General features: G+C 59.3%; 2 protein-coding genes across 8 annotated transcripts in view; one reads left to right on the forward strand and one right to left on the reverse strand.

The window, feature by feature from the left end:
* Positions 516 to 21468, reverse strand: NOP14 (NOP14 nucleolar protein). Its single transcript, XM_005666511.3, has 18 exons — positions 21130 to 21468; positions 18838 to 18972; positions 18225 to 18366; positions 15839 to 15978; positions 15289 to 15423; positions 14178 to 14300; positions 12654 to 12782; positions 11695 to 11962; positions 10690 to 10820; positions 10347 to 10432; positions 9076 to 9211; positions 6540 to 6641; positions 6034 to 6187; positions 4638 to 4797; positions 2047 to 2194; positions 1592 to 1710; positions 1077 to 1232; positions 516 to 901 (listed from the first exon to the last, which is right to left on the reverse strand). Exons 1-18 carry the CDS (start codon positions 21322 to 21324, stop codon positions 802 to 804), a joined length of 2559 nt encoding a protein of 852 aa, XP_005666568.2. The 5' UTR covers positions 21325 to 21468; the 3' UTR covers positions 516 to 801.
* GRK4 (G protein-coupled receptor kinase 4) overlaps positions 21457 to 22226 on the forward strand; it is a 54431-nt gene continuing 53661 nt past the window's right edge. For 6 of the 7 annotated variants that reach the window (XM_005666504.3, XM_021100940.1, XM_005666506.3 and 3 more), the window contains exon 1: positions 21542 to 22080. In XM_005666504.3, the coding sequence (XP_005666561.1) occupies positions 22029 to 22080 (52 nt within the window). In that variant the 5' untranslated portion in view covers positions 21542 to 22028. Of the gene's footprint in view, positions 22081 to 22226 lie in introns of all 7 variants that reach the window. The other variant, XM_021100943.1, reaches the window with a different exon arrangement.

Consider the following 22226-nt stretch of genomic DNA (forward strand, 5'->3'; position numbering starts at 1 on the left):
CCATGTGTCCCGTCTGGCTACTGTCCCCATGGTCACTGCAGTGCGACGGACTTCTTGGGCCACTTTGCATGGCTGCCTCAACCATGTGTCCTCTTTGTCACCTAAGGAATGAGGACTCAGTGCCTTGGCTCTAGGAGACTGGGGCAGGGCTTGGGAGTGGGGGCCTGTCCCCCTCACCCGCTCAGGGGAGCAGCATTCTGGGGTGGCTGTGCAGGCCACGGCCTGGGGCCGCAAGGGTAGGCAGTGGGCTCCCGGGGCCTTGCCAACCGCACTCCCGTTAGTGCAGTGGGAAAAGACAGCCCTTTGTTAACTAACAAGTTGCAGCCTCGACCACAGGCCCTGCGTCTTCCCATTTCATCTGGCGCAAAACCAGACTTCGTTCTGGGCCACAGCAGCCTGGCACCCCAGAGCGTCAAGCGACACTGCCCTAGGACAGCGCCAGTCCTGGCTGTCAGGGCACTGGGATGATGGGCGACTTTCCTCCTTCTGATTTCTCAACTGTTTGCAGACTTGTCTCATTTGTAACAGATTTTAGGTAACATTAAGTAACATTCTAAATTCCATACATGAAGGCAATCGTGCTCGGCCCACCACCGGCGCTGACCAGAAGCCTGACCAGGACGGCTTGTGATTAACGGGGGTTTGTCTGGGGTGACGAACAAAGGTCATTCCCAGTTCACCGGCTCTCGCAGAGGCTGGGTCTCCACCGGGACAGTGCACCTGTCCCGAGAGTTCCGACAGGAACCAAGACAGGAGAACGCCCCCTGACCTCACGGCACAGTCAGCAGCTCCTTGTCTGATTTATTTTTGGAACTTCTTCCTCTTCAGAGCCTTCCACTCGCCCTCCTGTGTGGCCAGGCTGTTAAAAAGCTGCTTCACCTTCCGCTTTCTTTCCGCGTCCCTTAAAGAGAAAAGGCCCATTTTTAGATGAGTTTTGGAAGACGTGCCGCCTCTTTTCCTCTGACCCACAGCGGTTCAGAACCCAGGCGCCTGCAGCTCCGTGCAGGACAGGTGGGGACGAGCGCCGGGAAGGGGGCGCCAGCGCCCGGGGGTGGGAGGGCGACCCCGGGCCTCACCGTTCCCGGATCTCGGCGAGCTGCATCCGGGCCAGGAACTGGTTGTCCCTGCGGATCTCGCGGACGGCGCCCTTGAACTCTCGCTTGTGTTTGTGGATCAGTCTCCTCCGCTCCTGCTCCTCCCTGCTGCTCCCCTGCTTCCTCCCAAACTCCAGGCTGGAAGCAGAGGCCGGCGCTGAGGCAGCGAGTCCCGCTCCACGGCCTCCGGGCCTCGGCTCAGGGCTGCGCACGCCTGACCGCCCAGCCCTTGCACTCACGCTGTTCTTCGCTCTTTTTGTCCTTCTAGGGCCGCACCTGCGCCTCATGGAGGTTCCCAGGCCAGGGGGCGGATCGGAGCTGCAGCTGCTGGTCTACACCCCAGCCACAGCCACGCCAGGTCCGAGCTGCGCCTGCGACCTACACCGCGGGTCTCGGCAACGCCGGACGCTTAACCTGAGGAGGCCGGGGCCCAGCCTCGTGCTCCTGGACACCAGTGGGGCCTTAGCGCGGCGCCGCAGCGGGAGCTCGGTACTCACACTCTGACCAGCCGGGGGGTGAACAGCTTCAGCGGCACGGGCTTGCTCTTCTCGCAGACCAGCGGCCGGCAGCGCGTCGGCTGCTTCTCCATGTCCGTCAGGACGCCTCGGGTCAGCTCCTGAAACGCCAAGATGCACAGGCTGCGGGCCGCCCGCCCCGGGGAGCAGCCGGGCAGCCCCGGCGCGACGGCCCCCGCACCCACCGCGACGCGGGGGCAGCCAGGGCCGACCCGTTGAGCCTTGCGGGAGCCGCCAGGCAAGCCGCGGGCACCCTTCCTGGCTTCCTGCCTCCTTGCTCAGGACGGTGGGGCCTCCTCGGAGCCCAGAGCCGCTGCCCAGGCCCTGGCGGGCAGGGCGGGCTGAGGGGCCGGGCCCTCCTGGGTGTCTAGGGCCCTCGGCCCAAGGACGCAAAGCTGCGCACCCGCTCCCCAGCCAGGGCCTGAGGGCAGCCTCACCTGGATCTCGAGGGGGCGGCTGCAGTCGGCCAGGTGTTGGGCGAGGAGGGCTTTCAGGGGCCTCACGATGTCGTGGAAGGCTGGCAGCGCGCCGTACAGGAGCACACAGCGCTTCACCAGGGCCAGACACACGGCCAGGCAGGACAGTCTGCAAGGCGACATCCAGCCTCAGGACCAGAGGAAGGCAGCAGCCACCTCCTTCCAGTCAGCAACAAACCAAGACGAGACCCTTCCACACACAGCTCGGAACAAGCCACCAGGGCCGCGGGCCGCTGGGGCCCAGCATCTGCCAGGGGCAGCGCTGGCAGCGGCCCAGGGCCCGCGGTGTCAGGAATGAAAGAAAACAGCACGTCGGCCTGAACAGGAAGGAGTGTTCTGAGAAATGCAAGTGGCTCCGTTTCAGCTTGTTTTTGTTTTTTTAAACAGGAGAAAATCAAAGTTTAATAACAAATACACACGTGGGAGAGACCCAGGAAAACAGACTCAGTTGCCAAAATGGCCACAGAGGCCCTTAGCTCAATAAGACCAGTTTCAGAGTTTTTTGTCTTCTTTTTAGGGCCACACCCATAACATATGCAGGTTCCCAGGCTAGGGGTCCAATTGGAGCTACAGCTGCCGGCCTGCACCACAGCCACAGCAACGCAGGATCCAAGCTGTCTCTGCGACCTACACCCCAGCTCACAGCAACGGCGGATCCGTCCTTAACCCCCTGAGCGAGGACAGGGATCGAACTGCAACCTCGAGGCTCCTGGTCGGATTTGTTAACCACTGATCCACAATGGTAACTCCCAGTTCTAGCTTTGTGTGTTTTTTTTTTTTTTTTTGGCTTTTTGCTATTTCTTGGGCCGCTCCCGAGGCATATGGAGGTTCCCAGGCTAGGGGTCGAATCGGAGCTGTAGCCACCGGCCTACGCCAGAGCCACAGCAACGCGGGATCCGAGCCGCGTCTGCAACCTACACCACAGCTCACGGCAACGCCGGATCGTTAACCCACTGAGCAAGGGCAGGGACCGAACCCGCAACCTCATGGTTCCTAGTTGGAGTCGTTAACCACTGCGCCACGACAGGAACTCCCCAGTTTTAGTTTTTAAACCACTAAAAGTACTTGTAAAATCAAGCAGATTTGTTTCGAAAGTAACACATTCTAGGCAAGCTGTTCATTTTCTCCCGGGAAGGAACCGCCACCAGAACTCGAAGAGCCCTTTCTCCAAGGATCACGAGCGGCCAGTGGGCGCGTGAAAAGACGGCCGTGGCGGATGGCACCTCAGAGCCGCAGGGAGACACGGCCCCTCCCGAGGAGGGCTGCCAGCACAGCCAGAAAATGCTGGAGGTCCCGTCACTGCTCAGTGGTAATGAGCCCGACTCGTATCCACGAGGACACTCCCTGGCCTCGCCCAGTGGGTTAAGGATCTGCCGCTGCCGTGAACGGTGGCGTAGGTCGCAGACGCGGCTCCGATCTGGCGTTTCTGTGCCATGGTGAAGGCCAGCAGCTGTAGCTCTGATTCGACCCCCAGCCTGGGAACCTCCATGTGCCACACGTGCCACCCTAAAACCAAAAAACCCCAGCACATACTAAGTGTTGACAAGGATGTGGAGAACTTGGAACCCTTGCGTTAGGTTGCTGTGAACGCAAAATGGTGTAGGTGCTGTGGAAGAGAATGGTGTTTCCTCACAAAGTCAGAATCAGAACTACACAGGCCGCAGCAACTGCCTTTCTGCGTATAAACCCAAGAAACTGAAAGCAGAAACTGGAATGGATACTTGACACCCATGCCCACGGCAGCATGATTCAGAATAACCAAAAAGGGCCCATCCACACAATGGAGTATTACTCAGCCTTTAAAAAGGAAGTGAACACACACCCAACGTGGATGAACCTCGAGCTCGTCATGCCGAGTGAGATAAGGCAGTCCCCAAAGCCAAATTCAGCAGGCCGCCACTGGCAAGAGGTCCCCAGGAGTCGAATCCAGACACAGGATGGAGACAGTGGGGCCAGAGGCTGGGGGAGGCCAGGGAGCGGCAGTGTCACGGGGCCAGAGGTTCGGTTTGGAAAGGTGGGTTCTGGAGACAATTGCGTACCGATGTGAAAGTACTTGATGCCACCGAACTGTACGTTCAGAAACGGATAAAGCGGTAAATTCTGTGTCGTCTGCGTCGGGTAACTCCACCGAAACCACCATGATCTCACGTCACCGTGACTTTGAAAACTCGGAGTGGAAGGACTGACAACAGGAGGTCCAGCCCCTCCTCATTCTGCCCCTCCTTCTCCAGACTGGGACTGGGACCCCACCCGAGCCCTCTGCTGAAGCCTGACCCCCACGACGACATCTGGAGGTGACTGAGGGTCCCCATCCGTGGACACACGCGGCTCATCTTACTTATGCCTCCGTTGCCTTTGTCAGTGGCGTTCTGCGGTTTTCACCGTCCTGGTCTGCCACCTCCCTGGATAAGCTAATTCTTAAATTTTTCATTCCTTCTGATGCTTTTGCAGAAGGAATTGTTTTTGTAACCCCCTCCTTCGGTTGTTCATTGTGTGTGGACATATAACCGACGTGCTGCGTTCCTTTATTAGCTCTAGCAGCTCCCACGCACCTGGTGTGGTTGGCCTCCGTCCTCGTCTGCGCCTTCCAGCTCCCTGCCCAACGGAGCGAGAGGCTCCTCCTCTGCCACGTGGCCACGTCCTCTGCGTCGGAAACCCAGAGCAGCCCGGCGTTCTTCCCGAGGGCTCTGAACGGGGGCACCAGGCTGTAACCTGAATTCCCAGGGCGACAGGAACAGAGACGGCCTGAGGGGTACTGGGCTTGCACAGCAGGCTCGACGGGGCGAGGCCTTCGGAAGCTCACCCTTAACAAGCACCGCGTCCCCACCAGCGACAAGGGACAGCTTAGGCGGGGTGCCCAGGCCTAGTCCAAGAACGGCCCCCCCGTAACACAAAAGTGAGCTGGACTGAGCATCAGAAATGAAGGCCAAGAAAGAGAAGGGGGAGTGGGGGGGTCGGGGGGGGGAAGCCCACGTGGGTGTGACCCGGGTCAGGGACGGCCGGCCCCAGAGCTGTCCCTCTGAGAGCAGTGGAGGCAGAGGAATGGCCCGCCGGGTGTGGGCACAGGGCCTGGCAAGGTTCTGGCGCAGCAAAGTGGGCGGTGGCTGGGCCAAGTGCGAGACGCTTGTGGGGGACGCCAGTCTGGGGACCACAGTCCTCCGCCCTGCCTGACAAGGGCATCCAGTGCGTCCACGGCAGCCCCTCACCCGTGGCTGCAACTGTCTTCTCGTGGGTCTCTCTGGGGCACGGCCGTGCCTCCCCTGCGCCCACCTTGCACCTGGGAGAGAGCAGGGGGGGCTCGGTGCCACTGGGGCAGCAGCCGCATGCAGGGAGGATGCGATACGAGGTTGGGGGGTGGGGAGCAAAAGGACGGCCACCCTGAGTGCTGAACTGCGGGGACTGCTGGTCCCCAGCTTGCGGCCCCGCCCGGCATCTACGAGATGCTGCGGCCCGAGAGCCAGGTCTTGTCCTTGAGACACGACAGAGCGAGGGGACAAAGGGTGAGCGGCCGGGAGGAAGGTGGGAGGGGCTCAGCATCCCGGCGCCACCGAGGGACAGAGGGAAGCCAGGGCGACGGGGCTCTCGGTGCACCGCCTCTGACCGCCGCCCTCTCCTTCCAACCTCGGAAGATCTGCAAGCGGCGGAGGCAGCTGCAGACCAGAGACGGGACGGCAGCGACCGGAGGGCAGCGCCCGCACCCGCGGAAAACGGAGGCGGCGCGTCCTGCTGCCTGGGGTCACGGTTGACACTTCCTCAGCGCAGAACGGACACGGAGAAAGCAGCCTCGGCGTCTCTGCCCTTCCGCACAGAGGCGAAAAGGCGCCACCCCGGGGTCGGACTTCAGATGTGTTGTCTTCTTTCCACCTCCCACACGGCAGGCCTTCTGCGATGAAGCCGCGTCTCTTTGCAAAGCACAGCCCACCGGGAAGCGCCCTCGGATGAACTCACCCTGGCCTGGCCTCCCTGGAGCTGCGATGTAAAGGATCCCAAGGAGGAAATTAAGCAGCTCAGGTATGAATCTCTGGGACAGGGACACGTAGTCCAGGAACAAGCAGCACACGAAGAGACCCTTCACCACGTCCGGGAGCGACAGCACCGGGCACTGCGGATGGAGGGGGCACCGTGGGGAGCGGCCGGGACCCGCCGGGCCAGCAGTGCCCCCCAGCACCGCAAGGAGAGACCAGCACGGCTCATCAGGCTTCCCGGTCCCCCGTCCTGAGTGGAGTGGCGGCTGCCCTGCGGGAAGCGTGTCCAGCGAAGGAAGAGGGACAGCCTGGACCCTCGTCCACGAGCCCTGGAGGGAGCGAGGCCGCTTCTAAACTCAGACCTGCGGCTTGTCGCCATCGCAGGCCCGTGGAGACGAGCGTTTCTCCCTCCCGACCCCGATGCCAGTGTCCCCAGCCCTGGCTCGGTCCCCGCAGAGGTGCTGCCAGCATGGGGCGGGCCTGACATACCTTGGTGAGCAGCTGGCTGAGACACAGCAGCGCAGGAGTGACGACCGGGTGCCAGAAGTCAGAGGTCGGGAACAGCAGCCCAGCAACTTTCAGGTAAACGAGCTGCCAAGGAAGGGTCAGCAGGCAAGTTAAAGACGGCAACCGAGGGTCACGATACGGCCTTGGGAGGGCGCCCGCGAGCAGAGAGGGCTCTGAGGCTGCAGGTGGAGCACAGCCGAATGCGGCCAAGGTCAGGCTGGGACTGCTTCTGGCGGCCGGCTCCCCTCCCTGCCGCACTGCTGCTCTCCCACACGAGGCCAGACCCTTCCAGAGTGTGCCGGCTTCCCTGGTGAACTGGACAACAGAAATGGGACCCCATGCACCTGGCAGGACTCATGACCCAGTCCCCACCCGCCGTCCTGGGGCCTTCGCGCTCAGGTGGCCAGGGCAGGGGTCACCCGCCAAGCTCAGGAAGGGGCGGCCCGAGGCTCTGGCCCCAGCCCCACCGGTTCTGCTCTGAGCTGCGAGCGCAGAAGGGCAGGGGTTTCAAGGTCTCTGGCCTCCCGAACCCTGGGCTCCACAGCACGGAGTCGAGGCAGAGCTGCTCTGGGCGTGGCCGCAACGGCACGAGCACAAGAGCCCGAGTCTTGGCCTAGAAGCTCGTCTTCCTCTACCTCTACCTCCACCAAGAGCTGGGCCAGGGCCCCATCACATGAGCTGGGCACAGAGGCTGCAACTCTCTCAACCTAAGAAAAACGGCAGCAATTTTCCTGCAGTTCAGCAGGTGGCCGCGAGCTGTTGGGTCAAGTCCTGGCGACCCGCTGGCTCGATTTCCTCATCTGTGTGCGGGGCACACTGTCCTCACACCCTGCGGGTCCCCACGAGGACGAGATGAAGTCTTTTGTCCCAGGCCTGCCTCCACCACCTGCCACTTGCCCTGCCTAGAAACGCCTTCCAGATGGAGAGGGGGCCCCGCGAGGGCAGACGGGAGTCTCTGCAGAGCCGTTCCCGAGGCCGATCCGGAGGCCGGAGGGAAATCTCTGCATCGGCACGTGAGACGCCCCCAGCCCCACAAATCACAGGATCTCACTGGTTCGCTTTGGTCACGTGGCAAAACCTGCCATGAGCGACATCACAGGAAAGCCAGCCCGGGACGTCTCTGAAGGCTGAAGGCGTTCAGCACACGGAGCTGCTTTGAGTGTCCGAGCGTCCGAGCAAACCGGGCCGAGTCCTTAGGCCGCCCCCCACGCCCAGGAGCCAAACAGGCCGGGACGTGGGACGTCTGCGCGGAAAGTGGTGCGCGCTGGCGGGCGAGTCGGCCACCTCCGACCTCGACCCAACCATGACACCGGGTCCCCCCGCTGGGGCTACGCCAGCCTTCTTCCCTCCCCGTCCCACCCGGTTCCCCTCAGCACTACGGAGCATCAGGGCGATGGGGGGGGGCTGAATCCGAGCAGGAGCCCCCGTCCCTGCTTGTGGGGCCTCCTGAGGTCCAAAGAGCAGACTCAAGCAGTTAGTGACAGAGGAGGGACACGCAGAAGTCACAGAGCCCCCGAGCCAGGAGAGTAATAAAGGCTGAACAAGAGACCCCTGGACAGACACACAGCAAACACACACCTGACGCGCTCTCTCGGTGGTTCGGCAGAAACTAAGCACCCCGCCCGCTGGGGACCGTGACACACGCTGACCAGACTGGCCGGAACCAGAGGCCAATGACAGGCCTGAAGCCACGGTTACCACAACCAGCCCATCAGAGGAGTCCACGAGCTGACCGCACCCCCAGCACTGCCCGGCAAAGCCCCCGAAGACCCCTGGGTCTTCCGAGCACAAGCTCTCCTGCTGGGAGTGGACCCACGTCTGCTCGGGAAGCCTCCACAGGCCTGCGGGTGGTCGCGGCAGCCTCACCCCCACGAGCAGACAGGAAAGAGGAGGACCTGGGCTGAAGCTCAGGGGCCACCCCAGCCCGGCCACACGGCCGCCCACCTCCCCCAGGTCACGCACCGACGGGCCGTGCTCAGAATCAGGGGCGTGGACGCGGGCCCAGGCCCTGGCCTGGGGCGCCTGCTCAAGCCATCAGTATAAACCCTGCCTCTTCAGTTTCCGCTGCTCAGGGTAACTCGGTCCAACTTAAGACCTGAGACAGAGCAGACGGAACGAGGACTCCTTCAGTTCCCGGAGCTGACGGCACACCCACGGCCACTCGGAAGCGGGCAGAGGTCTCAGGGTGAACAGGTCACTGTCACGACCACACGGAGGGAGACCAGCCCACAGGCTGGGTCCTTAGAAAACGCGCCCCTGGGTTCGCCCCACAACCTCTCTGCGGGGAGACTCAACGGCACCGCGCACGGGAGTCAAGACGGAATCGGTCCTCAGGCGCCGGGGAGCCGACGGTCAGAGGAGGAGCAGTCCTTCCAGGCCTGGTCCCAGTGGACCCCCCAGGCGGTCTGGGGGCACCACGGCAGACCCCTCTCAAAGACACCAGCCCTGCCCTGTGACGTCGGCACCTGGCCGCGGGCGGCTGCAGGCCAGCGACTGGATGAAACACGCCCCCGCTCACCACGTCCAGGCCGGGGAAGGCCGCCCGGCCGGTGGTCTCAACCATTCCTTCCATCTCATGCATGGCGTCTCGAAGGACGAATTTCATGGAGTAGCTTGCAGACTCAGGAAACATCTGGCAGAGATTATACAACTGCCTGTTGATCAAAAACATAAGTCAGGGCAGGACGTCTTCAGGAGCAGACACAGAAAAGCCCCGCACCTCCCGCGGTTACTCTGTTCCCGTGAGGTCACCTGCCGACTTGGAACTGGGAGCCCCTTACTGACACCTGGCTGGCCCATCTAGCTGACAGACGATTTTTCAAGACGCCTTTTTGCCCTTTCCTAAACACCCGCTCCGTCTCTTCAGGTGGGGTGCCAGAAGGAGCTGTGCGTGTGGCAGTACCAGCACAGGGACCACTCCTCCTGCAGACGTGGCCGGCAGTCCTGAGGTGCCTCACCCAGGAGCCAGAGGCTCCCCACACGCACGCCTGGGACAGAAGCTGGCACTGAGGGCGAGTGTGAGCAGCACGCAGCAGGCGGCTGGCCCGCGGGCACCACTAGGCCACTTGCTCTCAATGACCACCTGGCACTCTGCCCTCCCCGCCACATGGCTCTGCTCTCATGGGCCTAGTGTGGCAGGTACAGAGCACGCGGGCGAGAGGGCCCACAGGCAGTGAGTGCGGAGTGAGCCTGCTGGGGCCCACTGAGGCACGGAGCAGATGGGGTGGGTTTGGAGCGACCACTGGCACTGCCTACGAGCTCCAATCCCTCGCAGCCCACCCAACCGGAGCCTGAAACGTCGCTGGTGAATGAAACAGAAACCGAGCCATCAAATACCATCAACAAGTCTTACAGTTCATTCATTTGCGGTTAAAAACACGTCCCGTCTCTAGGGTGACAGGAACAGCATGTTAACAGGACTTAAGAGTGGGTGGTGGAGAGCCCGTTGTAACTCAGTGGGTCAAGAACCTGACATAATGTCTGTGTGGACGCGGGTTCGATCCCTGGCCTCGCTCAGCGGGTTAAGGATCTGACATTGCCGCAAGCTGCTGCAGAGGTCGCAGATGTGGCTCGGATCTAGTGGTGCTGTGGCTCTGGTGTAGGCTGGCAGCTGCGGCTCCGATTCCAGCTGTAAACGTGGGTCGTTGCTGAATCACCGCAGCCGTGTATGCTATGGGCCATTTTCAAGGCTGATCGTAGCAACCTCAAAATGTATTTTCCTGACTTTATAAACAGCACAAAATTTGTTCAACTCAAAGCCGCATGTTCCAGACAACCCACTTCACTCACACAACCAGCTTATCAATGACGCCGAGGTCTGGTGGATCTTTCGTAGCCAGATCCCCGACGTACTCCAGGAGGAAGCCGAACAGCTTCTGCAGGAACAAGGGCGGGAGCAGAGCTCAGTGCGGCAGGCAGACGAGCCCCCTCACACGGCCACCGCTGGGGGGCACGCCACGTTCCACGATCCTGGTCAGGCCCAGGTCTGGCGTGGCTGTTGGAGGCCGTGAGGCCAAGCGTGGGCCCGCTGCCTGCCGCGGCCTGGCTCTCCGCCCATGCCCACCCCACGCCCGCCCCGCGCTGCAGACCAGGGCCCCGCCCCCCACTCCCGGTGCAAACCACTCCGACTTACTTCTAATTTTGCCTTGTTTCCCACCGCAAGACTCGGGTGATTGCATTTCTGAATTCTCTCCACAACTAAAAGCTGCTCTTCCACTGGTTTTCCTGATAACAGAGACTTCAGTTCCTTGTAGGACTCCGGAGCTACGAAAACCACAAAACACACCCCACACTTAACCTGTAAAATGAGAACCACCCTTACTTCGGATAACACAGAGGTAAAACTAAACACACGCTAAGTAACAGCAGTTCCTTTACCCCAAGAGACAATTTACTCTCTTTTCTAGAAACACCCATTTTCCTTCGCATGCAGTGACGACAAACACCTCTGACGAAGGCCCCGCGTACACCACCTGCGAGTCACGGGGTGCCCGAGACCGACCTCAAGCCAGAGACCTGCGGCCTTCCCTGCAGGAGAAATGTGCTTCCTACTGGGCAGGTGGGCAGCCGAGGCGGCGTGGGCCGAAGCACCCAGACCTCTCAGAGCAGGCCAGCAGGAGCCCCTTGAGCAGAGCACTGTCCCCGCTCGAGGCGCCCACGGTCCCGGCCACTCCCTCGAGGTGAGAACGCAGGCTCGCCCACCAGCTTGTCCCCTCTGCAAACATCCTGAAGTCACACGACAGTTTAGGACTGGACCCGTGTCTCTGCACACGCGACAAAGCAGTCCGCTAGGGTCTCGGAGAGTCGCCGGGAGGCCCAGCAAGGGTGCCCGGGCCTGGGCACAGGTGACTCCGGAGCGCCTGGCCGGGGCCAGTGGATAAGGCAGTGCGAGGACACCCGGAGGACACGCTGCCGTGGCCCGCGGAGCCGCCGCAGCCACGGGACACGCAGGCCTGGAGGACGCGGGTCAGTCGGGGGGCGGGGGGCACATCGCCATCAGGGGTGAGCGTGCCCATGCGAGAGCAGAGAGGGCACGGACAGGGACATGGCCACAGGCCCAGCCGCACCCCGTCCCGTGAGGCAGACGTCCCAGGTCACGGAGGTTGTGCCCAGACGAGAGAAGCCCAGCTCTGTCTACCTGCGAACGTGTAGGGCAGCTCGGCCCGGGCAGCCTCCTGGACGTCCTGACCGCCGGTTGACGACCTCTTCACGGGCGTCAGACGCTGCTCCTCCGCCGGCCTCTCGTGTCCCGCGTCGCTCCCCGCGTCAGAGCCCAGGTCCGAGTGGCTGTCTGGGCCATCGCTCTCCTCTGAGCCCCCCGCGCTCGAGCCTTCGCCCCCTCCGTCTCCGCTCTCATCATCACTGGCTTCCGGACGGGGCTCGTCCTCCACGTGCATCCTCCCGTCCTAGGACAGAGCGCGGCACCCGTGACCACACGGGCGCTGCGCCTCCCTCCTCGCGAGAAGCACAAATCTGTCTGCCTGCGTTGGGCCTCTCTGCCAGCCACGTGCATGTGCTCGTAGGCCTGGGCCGCTACGGGCCTGGGAACCGTGCTCCCCAAATCCCTGCTGCCAGGATGCTGGGCAAGGCCTCCCTTCTGCCAGGGAGCAGCTGCGAGGGTCTGCCACTTCCTGCCCCCACTGTGGGGCAAGGGACAGCCGGCTCAGCAGGGGCTTCGGACCCCTCACGAACCCCCATCACCCAGCTTCCTGCCCTGGGTCCCTTTCTGCCCAAGATGCCAGCCTCTGCTTTCCTGCCCCGGCCCTGACCGACACTCGGAAGGGGATGCGGGCAGAGGCCTTCGGGGACCAGTCTGAGAGAGGCCATTATTTTACTCAAGAACAACCAGACACTTAATACACGGAGGGGCTGCCGCAGCGACGGCGTGAACCCCGGTGGGAGGCACGTGCTCGCCCCGCAGAGGCGAAGACCACCGGTCCAGGCCGCTCTCCCACGTGAGCACCAAATAAAGGACCACAGGGAGGCTGTTCCTACAAAGACTACAATCTCCATCTGCGAGAAACTTAAGTGAAACACCAGAAAACGTTCTTTCTGAAATTAAAAAGGAACACCAGGAGACGAAGGCAAACACCCTACTTTGTAGGAGAGCGTGCGCCTGTCGTCTTTGTCCAGCACGAAGCCGTCGCTTAGGTCATCCGCCGACGTGTGCTCTGGTCTCCTGGGCACGCCGTCTTCCTTCCCGAGCATCCTCCGGCGTCTCTCAGCCTGCGCGGGGGAGGAAAAGCCTCGGCTGTGCCCACAGGCGCCACGAGGAAGCGTGCTCTCCGGGCGCTGCGCCAGGCCGGCCTCTGCTTTCAGCCCTCGATGACACAGGCAAACCCTTGGTAAGCATCGTATGGAGACATTTAACAAAAATGAATACACAAACACTGTGGCAGGAGGCTCTTCCAGTCACGAGTAAGGAACACCTGTTTGTCTGAGGTCTTTCTGGCCAAATGATTCCGGCCAACCGTGAACTTCACTCACCACCAGCTATGGAAGAGCAACAGGACACCTTCCTGTCTCCGTGCGATTTGAAAACACGCAACGGGGAGTTCCCATTGTGGTACAGAGGAAACCAATCCAACTAGTGTCCATGAGAACGCGGGTTTGATCCCTGGCCCCGCTCAGTGGGTTAAGGATCCCGCGTTGCTGTGGCTGTGGGGTAGGGCAGCTGTAGCTCCGATTCCACCCCTAGCCTGGGAACTTTCATATGCCCCGAGTGTGGCCCTGAAAAAGAAAAAAAGAAAAAAAGAAAAAAAAAAAAGGCAAAAAGAAGAAAACACGCCAGGGGCACAGGGAGGGGCCCATGATGAACGGATGCCCGGAGAAGACCAGACAGGGCACACTGTGCTGCTGTTCGCTTCTGTTCTGTGTCGTACTGACGTTGTAAGACCACGGAGGGAGTTCCCAGTGTAGCGCAGTGGGATCTGCGGCATCTCCGCAGCGCCAGGGTGCAGGTTAGACGGCCAGCTCGGCACAGTGCGTTAAGGATCCGGCGCTGCCGCAGCTGTGGCTTAGGTTGAGACTGTGGCTCAGATGCGATCGCTGACCAGGGAACTCCAGGTGCCGCGGGGCGGCCAAAAACACACATCAAGGGACAGTAACAAGGGACAGTGTGCTGTGTCTTGCTAGCAGCTGTTTTGAGGTAAAGGAACTAGAAAAAAACGTTATTTTAAAATTTGTTATAGGAGTTCCTGTCGTGGCTCAGAGGAAACGAATCTGACTAGCATCCATGAGGATGCAGGTTCGATCCCTGGCCTAGCTGAGAGGGTTAAGGATCCAGCGCTGCTGTGGCTGTGGTGGAGGCCGGCAGCTTAGCTCCGATCCGACCCCTAGCCTGGGTATTTCCATGTGCCATGGGTGAGGCCCTAAAAAAATAAAGTAAAACAAAATTTGCTGCAGAGTATTACCTGCATTCTTCTTGCTTTCATAGTAATTATGTATATAATATGTATATTATATATTTCATAAAACACCATAAACTTTAAACAGGATAAAAACACTCCACCGATAAAACCAGCACACTTTCAGCCCATCTTACAGAACAAATCAGAAAGGGCCTTAAAGGAAGGCACGAGGGTCTCCCAAAAGGGCGCTGGCCCCCACCGCCCCCCGTACCTCCAAACGCTTGAGCCGCTCCTGTTCCTCCTTTGCTAACTCCTCCTCCGTTTTCAACCTGTTGGAGGGCTGTGCCTTCATTTCAAAGCCAAGCTCACGAACCATTATGTCATACGTGTCAGGCTAGGGCAGAAAGAAGAAATTTTTTAAAAAAAAATCTGCATAATTAGCTAGCTTCCTGCACACTCTAGTACTGGCTGGGCACCATTACAGAAGAAGCTAAACCCTATCCTAAGTCTTTCCTTCCTTGGAAAGAGTTGTTCTAATCTGTCTCGAGGACACTTTTAGGTCATAGGTGACTTTTCGCTCCTAGAAAATTCTCAAAATATATCGGCTTTAGGAGTTCCTGTTGTGGCACAGCAGAAATGAGTCCAACTAGGAACCATGAGGTTGCGGGTTCGATCCCTGCCCTTGCTCAGTGGGTTAAGGATCCGGCGTTGGGGTGAGCTGTGGTGTAGGTCGCAGACAGGGCTTGGATCTGGTGTTGCTGTGGCTGTGGTGTGGGCCAGCGGCTACAGCACTGGTTCGACTCCTAGCCCTGGGAACCTCCACATACCTGGGGTGCAGCCTGACCGAAAAAAAAATATATATATAACAAACCCAAACATTGCTCACTGAGGTGACAAGTCCCCTCGGTGGGATCTGGGGTAAAGGTGACAGCAACAGGAAGGGTGACACACAGATGTGCACATGGCCAGGGAACCCAGTGAGATGCCACCATTTCCTAGAAACCAGCTATCAGAACCAATGCAGCTTTTCCAACATCTCAGACTGAAAACAGTGAGGCAGGAGCCACACTGTTTAGAGGGAAAGGTAAGTGAACGGCTCTACGGACACACAAGGGAGTCACTGGAAAGCCGGACACCAACCGAAGGGCTCCCGGAAGCGTCCCTCCTACCTGGACACGACCGCCTCTTTTATCCTGAGAAGATACTGAAGCCACTTTGTCTATTCCCATCCCCACACGACACACCAGAAAACTTAACAGAAAAGCTTAACAGAAAACGCAGGTCCTGGGAGAAGCGGAGAAGAGACGTCTGGCCTCCCCTTCTCCGCAGAGAAAGGCCACGAGGACAGCGGGAGCCCAGGCTTTGCTGGGCCGCGCACCCACCCTGCGTTTCTCCTGTTCACGTCCGCTCTCTGGCTTGGCTGTTCTGAGCGCCAGGAGAGTCTGGATTTCTTTCCAGTCTTGGTCCAGCTTCTCTGTGAGTTCAAGGGCATCTTCTCGTTGAGCCTGTCTCTCTCTCTGGAGGAAAAGGACAGACAGAAGGCACCCGCTTACAGCCGGACTCCAGCCAGGCGTCCAGGCCTCGCCGCCGACACCTAACAGGAAGGCTCAGCCTGGCAGAGGGAACCTCCTGCTACAGAGCGAGTCCCTGAGAGGCCCTGAGTAGTTCGCTGTCAGCAAAAAAGCCATGTTTTGTGACACCTGATAGACTCCCAAACAAACAAAAGCCCTTCGACCCTCCCCAACCCCCCCACCAAAACCACAAGAAACCACCGGGAGCACCAGCTTGACGAAACTTCAAAGGCGCTTGGCATTCCCATTCAAAGCGGATGCCTTCATGAAATCCAGACGTCAACGACGGCCGAAAAACGCACGGGGAGGAAACGTCTCGAGACAGCGGAGCCGCGCGTCTCGGGCGGCGTCTCCGACGCACCTTCTCCTGCTTGGACCTGGCGATGAGCTCCTCGATCAGCTCCCTGCGGGATTTTGGCTTCTCCGCCTCCTGGCCTTGCTGCTGAGCCTTCTTAGGAAGGAGCCCACCTCCACCACCAAAATGGGCCGCGGTCAACTCAGCTGGAGGGAAAGGGCAGAGAACGCCTCCGTGAGGCCCAGGCCCGGCCGGGGCGCAGGTTGTGCAGCGAGCGCTCGGCCAGCGTCCCCCACGCTCGGCCCTGAGAACGACGTCCACCTCGAAGAGAAAGTTCTCTCACACAACGGCTGGCAGGAGCCCCCGGGCACAGCGGCAGCTGAACACCCAGGATGAGCCGCTCCAAGGAAACCCGGAGACATAAAAAGGCCAAATGGCTTGATTCAAGTGGACATACCAAGAACCCTTTTGAACTGAATTCAAATCTCATGAAAGATGGGCAAACAAGCAAAACAAGCTGGAACCTGAGGCTTAAAAGGCAGCCCAGGATCAGGCCACTTTGGACCCTCCCACACCTCACCAGCCCTGACTGCAGGAGCTGGAGGCAGCCACTCAGTTGGGCATTTTACTTTTTTTTTTTTGGTCTTTTTTGGGCTGCACTCATGGAAAGTGGTAGTTCCCAGGCTAGGGGCTGAATTAGAGCTGCGGCTGCTGGCTTACACCACAGCCACAGCCATGCCAGATCTGAGCCACATCTGCAACCTACACTGCAGCTCATGGCAACACCAGATCCTTAACCCACTGAGTGGGGCTGAGGCATCCTCATGGAAACTAGTTGGGTTCATTTCCACTGAGCCATGACAGGAAGTCTACCAATAATTTTTTCTTTTAAATCTCTTTTTAGGGCCACACCCGTGACATGTGGAGGTTCCCAGGCTAGGGGCCCAATCGGAGCTACAGCTGCTGGCCTACCCACAGCCACAGCAATGCGGGATCCAAGCCGCATCTGCGACCTACAACACAGCTTAAGGCAACACCGAATCCTTAACCCACTGAGTGAGGCTAGGGATCGAACCCACAACCTCACAGTTCCTAGTTGGATTCATTTCCACTGTGTCATGACGGGAACTCATCTACCAATAATTTAAACTTGGCAGCTGTAAAATATGCTTTTATTTTTGGCATCGCTGGATCCTTAACCCACTGTGCCAGGCCAGGAATCGAACCTGTGTCCCAGAGCTCTCAGGATACGGCCAACCCCACTGTGCCACAGTGGGAACTCTGAGGGCTGGCTTTTAAGATGAAATTCTCGGAGTTCCCGTCATGGCGCAGTGGTTAACAAATCCGACTAGGAACCATGAGGTTGCGGGTTTGATCCCTGGCCTTGCTCAGTGGGTTAAGGATCCGGTGTTGCTGTGAGCTGTGGTATAGGTTGCAGACGCGGCTCGGATCCTGTGTTGCTGTGGCTCTGGCGTAGGCTGGCAGCTGCAGCTCTGATTCGACCCCTGGCCTGGGAACTTTCATATGCCGCTGGAGCGGCCCAAGAAATGGCAAAAAAGACAAAAAAAAAAAAAAAAAAAAAGATGAAATTCTCCTATCTGTGTTGTGTCATTGAACAAAAGAATGGCTCCTAATGACTCATTTAAAAAGTTACAGTAGGGAGTTCCCATCTTGGCGCAGTGGAAATGAATCTGACTAGGAACTATGAGGTCACGGGTTTGATCCCTGGCCTTGCTCAGTGGGTTGAGGATCGGGCGTTGCTGTGAGCTGTGGTGTAGGTCACAGATGCAGCTCGGATCTGGCGTGGCTGTGGCTGTGGCGTAGGCCAGCAACTGTAGCTCCGATTAGACCCCTACCCTGGGAACTTCTATATGCCATGCAGGCGGTCCTTAAAAAAGGACAAAAAGTCAAAAAAAAAAGTTATAGTAAATGTATTTACTTTCAAATGTAAAAGGCTTTTCCTTTATAAGTTGCCTGGATTTTGATAAGCTCCTAACACAAATCAAAGGAGAGGAGGTCCTGTTGTGGCTCACTGGGTTAAGAGCCCAACACAGTGTCTGTCCGTGAAGATGCAGGTTCGATCCCTGGCCTCACTCATCAGGTTAAGGATCCAGTGTTGTCTCTGGCAGCGTGGTTTCAATCCCTGGCTGAGGGCAGTGGGTTAAGGATCCAGACTGCCACAGCTGTGGCACAGGCTACAGCTGTGGCCCAGGCTGCAGCTGCGCTTGGATTCGATCTCAGGCCGGGGAACTTCCATGTGCTGCAAGTACAGCCAAGAAAGAAAAAGAGAGAGAAAAAAGGAAGGGATACCAAGGAGCTTTCTCAGCCTAGCCAGTCTCTGCCTATCAACCCACACACCCTCATCAAGAGCGAATCCGCGCTTCTAGGTCTCTGAGCAGGGCAAGAAGAACCCTGAGCAGTGAGCAGACGGGCCCCCGTTCCCAGCCCTCACCTGACAGCACTCCGCGGTCCTCGGCGTCGCTGTCACTGTCCACAATGTCATTATGCTTTTCTATGTCTGCCAGAGACTGGCCGTAATGAGTTAATTCTTCATCTTCATTTAGGTTGTAGATGCTTTTTTTCTCGTGTTGTCGCTAACAGAATAGAGGAAAAAACCCTCAAATTTCCACATCCATTTAAACATCAAAAAACAATGCTTTTCCCATGTCTGTGCAATTGACAATGAAGATTATTCTGGGTCATTTGAGCAACAATTTGGATATAAACAGAACCCACAGAAGGTAAATCAATCGACGGGCTCACGGAGGCACTGGGAAATCACGCAGCCCTGCCCACCAGGAAAGCTCCATAGTCCACTCGCCCTGGCTGAAGGCACTTCAGTCCAAACCTCCAGGACGCATCAGTGCCATACACTCTGGTTAAGCTATTTAGCCACCCAACTGGTATTTGCACAAAGCTGCCTCCCTTTGGCCTTGCCAGACAAGGCACAGCATTCGAGGCCCATGCCCACAAAACCAGAGGTGAACAACGGGAGGCAGCCTTCTCCGTGCGTGACTTCTGTGTAAAAACTTCTACTGCAAAAGATCCTTCGGTCGTTTCCGTACCTGCTGCTCCAGGGCAAACCTCTTCAGCATCTTCTCCTCAGGACTTAAGTTGCTGTCATATTCCCCAAAGCGTTTATCTGTAAATACATTGGACTTATCCCTTTCTTTGTATTCCTTTAGTAACGTCTGGGTGCGCTGAAAAACAGATCACAGAATAATCTCTCACTGGCCCCAGCGACGAACTCTGAGCATCAAGGGGATGCTTCAAGGAGACACGATGATGGGTCTAAGGACCTGGAAGATGCCACCGAAACAAACAGTCCAAAAAAGCCGATGCGTTGGCTGGAAAGCCTGATCTCAATTAACGAGGGGAAAGTGGGTCCCTGCCACTCAACGAGGCAAAGGGGACTAGGCCTGGGACCCAGGGAACTCTCATGCTGTGTTCCTACTTCCTTGTACTTCCATGCCTAACACCAAAGGCTACAATGAAACAAACAAACAAAAAAGAAACGATGGAGCACTCAGTGGTCACTCCACCCTGTGAAGAAACCAGAGGCCTGAGACTATAGCTGAGAGAAGGGCAAACACAGAACACGGAGCAGAGCAGCAAGCCGTTTATGGCAACTATGACGTCGCTATCCCTTGCAAAGAATGTAGTGGCGCTGCCTTTCTCTTTGCTACATATGTGCAATTACTTCTACGCACAGTCTCTGCTACTCGCAGATTCCACACTGTCATGTTTGTCTACTGCTGAGTTCGTCTGTAACCCTAACCAACCCTTGCACCTTCTGGGTCATTCACAGACAAGCACATGACATCCAGGAGCTGTAGTCAAGCACGAGGACAGCCCCATCGCTTCCCAGCAAGGACTCTGGGGAACACCTATAGTACCTGTAAAGGGAGATACAGGTAGTTCCCACCTCAGGCAGCTAAGCAGAAACGAGGGCAATGAGGCTTCAGTAATGAAGACAGACGAGTCCACTGTGGAGTCCATGCTATTGCCACCCCCACGCCTGCCTTGGGGCGTGTGACAGGGGACACACTCGAGTCAGCTCTAAGCTTGTCTCGTCTACCTCTATTGCCCGCTCCTTGCAAAAGATGACACCTGATTTAATTCAAAGATCATCTGGACCCCAAGCCGTGTGAGAATACAGACTCTGAGCCCCTGAAGCTGGGGCCGACGGCTTCTTTACCTTTTCCCCTCCACCTGCTAGAACAGAGCTGAAACACAAGTGCCCAGTGGCGCATAAAGGCTTCAGAGAGGTTTAAACCCAGTGCAAGCCCCAGCCCTTACCAGTCGTGCCACCCTAGGAAAGCTACTTGTCCTCTGTGCTTCTGCCTACTAATTCATTAGCCTACTGATACCTCTTCCTCAGAGTAATAATAAACATTGTTTTGCTTTTTAGGGCGGCACCTGTGGCAGATGGAAGTTCCCAGGCCAGGGGTTGAATCAGAGATGCAGCTGCCAGCCCACACCGCAGTCACAGCAATGCTAGAGACAAGCCTTATCTGTGACCTACACCACAGCCTGTGGCAATGCCAAATGGTTAAGCCACTGAGCAAAGCCAGGGATCCTCCTGGATACTAGTCCAGTTCACAACCTGCGGAGCCACAGCGGAACTCCCAATGTTGTTCCGCCAACCAAGGAGCGTGTCTCAGAAGCTGCATGGAGAATGCCACCTGAACTGAACCCTAAAGCACAGAATGCTCTGAGACCACAGCACAGAAAACGTGAAAGCACTCAGCATCCAGGAGGGTAGCATTTCAGCTACCCTGCAAGGGACAGGGTTGTGTGCTGCAAAGGAGAGATGCACTCTTCCTCAAACATCCAGGAGCACCCCTATGCAGCCCCCATTCTGTGCAGAAAAGGCCCAGGATCCCTAACCCAGCAGCGTTCAGAGTCTCCAGGAGAACAGGCTGAAAGAGATCCGCACAGGGGACACGGCAGCAGAGAAGTGACTAACTGCCCGAGGCGCCTGCAAAGGAGCCACAAGGAAACACACGTGTGCTGGGTCTCCAAGGAGGGACAATAAATTTCCAAGGACTGTCATTCCAGCCCACCCAAAGCCAGAGGCATGACACGGGGCATACACGACACACGACGTCCAACTGTGCCAAGCGCTGGTCCGAGGACTCTAAGTGACAACTGCCCTCCCTCACCGCAGCCCCGGGACGCGGGTCCTCCCATCATCTCAATTTACAGACGAGGAAACAGGCGCAGAAAGGTTCCCACGCCTCCGGGCCACCGCGCGGCACACACCCCGCGGTAGGGCTCGCGAGTCTGCGCCGTGCCGCGGAGGTTCAAGGGTAGGGCCGCGGGCCCGGGGGGCGCGCTCCCACCCCCCCGTTTACCTTCTGGAGCGCTCGCGCGCGGGACACCCCGGGCATCCCCACATCGTGGCGCGTTTTCCTGCCCAGGACCTGGAACTTCTGCCGGTTGACTTTCACCTCGAATGGGTTGGGGTTGGGTCTCGCTCGGCCGCTCCGCGCGCCCGCCGGGGCCCCGAGGGCCTTCCCGCGCGCCCCGGCGGACCTGGCCTTCCCCATCGCGACACTCGCCGGACTTCAGAACCACTCAGAAGACACGTGCACCTCCGCAGCCCGGGGCGGCCCTCCGGTTCTCGCGAGAACTGAGCCCGTGCGAAGGGGAACGCCGGGAGAAACTCCGTCTCGCCCAGGCCCCGCCTACTCGCCCGCGGCGGAGCGACTACAATTCCCAGCAGCCTTCGCCGCGCGCGGCCTCCTGGGAGCGGTCGCGGCCCTCGCGGCGCCGGCCCGCCTCCGCACGCCAGCGGGAGAGCGCTCGGGCTCCCTCTCCCGGGGAGCCGTTGGCGGGAGTCGGCGCTGTGCCAGGAGGCGGCGGCGGCGGCGGCGCCCCTGCCGGAGAGCCCCTCCCGGGCCATGGGGCCGCCAGCCTGGGCCACCGCGCGGCGGCAGTGACCGCGGGAACCCGCGGCGGCCGGGCTGTCAGAGCCCCCCGGCCCGCCCACGCCCCGGACCCCGAGGGTCGGGCGGGAGGCCGGCGCCGGGAACGTCCGAAGCAGCGGCGGCGCGGCTGGTGGCCGTGGCAGCGGCGGCGGCGGCAGAAGCGGGCGGTGGAGGGGCTGCAGCCCAGTGTGGCACCCGGCCCGGCGCCCGGCGAACCATGCGCGGAGGACGCGCCGCCGCCGCCCCCTCGAGTCCGCAAACCCCGGTCGCGGCGGCTGCAGAGGCGGCGGAGGCGGCGGCGGCGGCGGCGGCGGCGGTCGTCCATGGAGCTCGAGAACATCTTGGCCAACTCGCTGCTACTGAAAGCGCGCCAAGGTGGGTGCACAGCGGCGCCCCAACCAGCCCTGGAACCCCGATCCCCGGGGGACCCTGCTGCGGGACCCAGATCTTCCGCAGAATCCCGAGCCGGTCCGCGCAGCCTCGCTCTCGGGCGCGGTCGGCTGGCGAGGGGTCAGTTTGGG

Source organism: Sus scrofa, chromosome 8 (assembly GCF_000003025.6).
Source record: "Sus scrofa isolate TJ Tabasco breed Duroc chromosome 8, Sscrofa11.1, whole genome shotgun sequence".
NCBI classification, from domain to species: domain Eukaryota; kingdom Metazoa; phylum Chordata; class Mammalia; order Artiodactyla; family Suidae; genus Sus; species Sus scrofa.

Coding starts and splice junctions, on each gene's coding strand:
- NOP14 (XM_005666511.3), bottom strand. CDS start 21,324: ATGGGGAAGGCCAGGTCCGCCGGGGCGCGCGGGAAGGCCCTCGGGGCC. Junction 14,301..15,288: donor GTGAACAGGAGAAACGCAGG/GTGGGTGCGCGG, acceptor TTTCTGCCCTAG/CCTGACACGTATGACATAAT. Junction 6,642..9,075: donor CCTTCCCCGGCCTGGACGTG/GTGAGCGGGGGC, acceptor CTTCCTTGGCAG/CTCGTTTACCTGAAAGTTGC.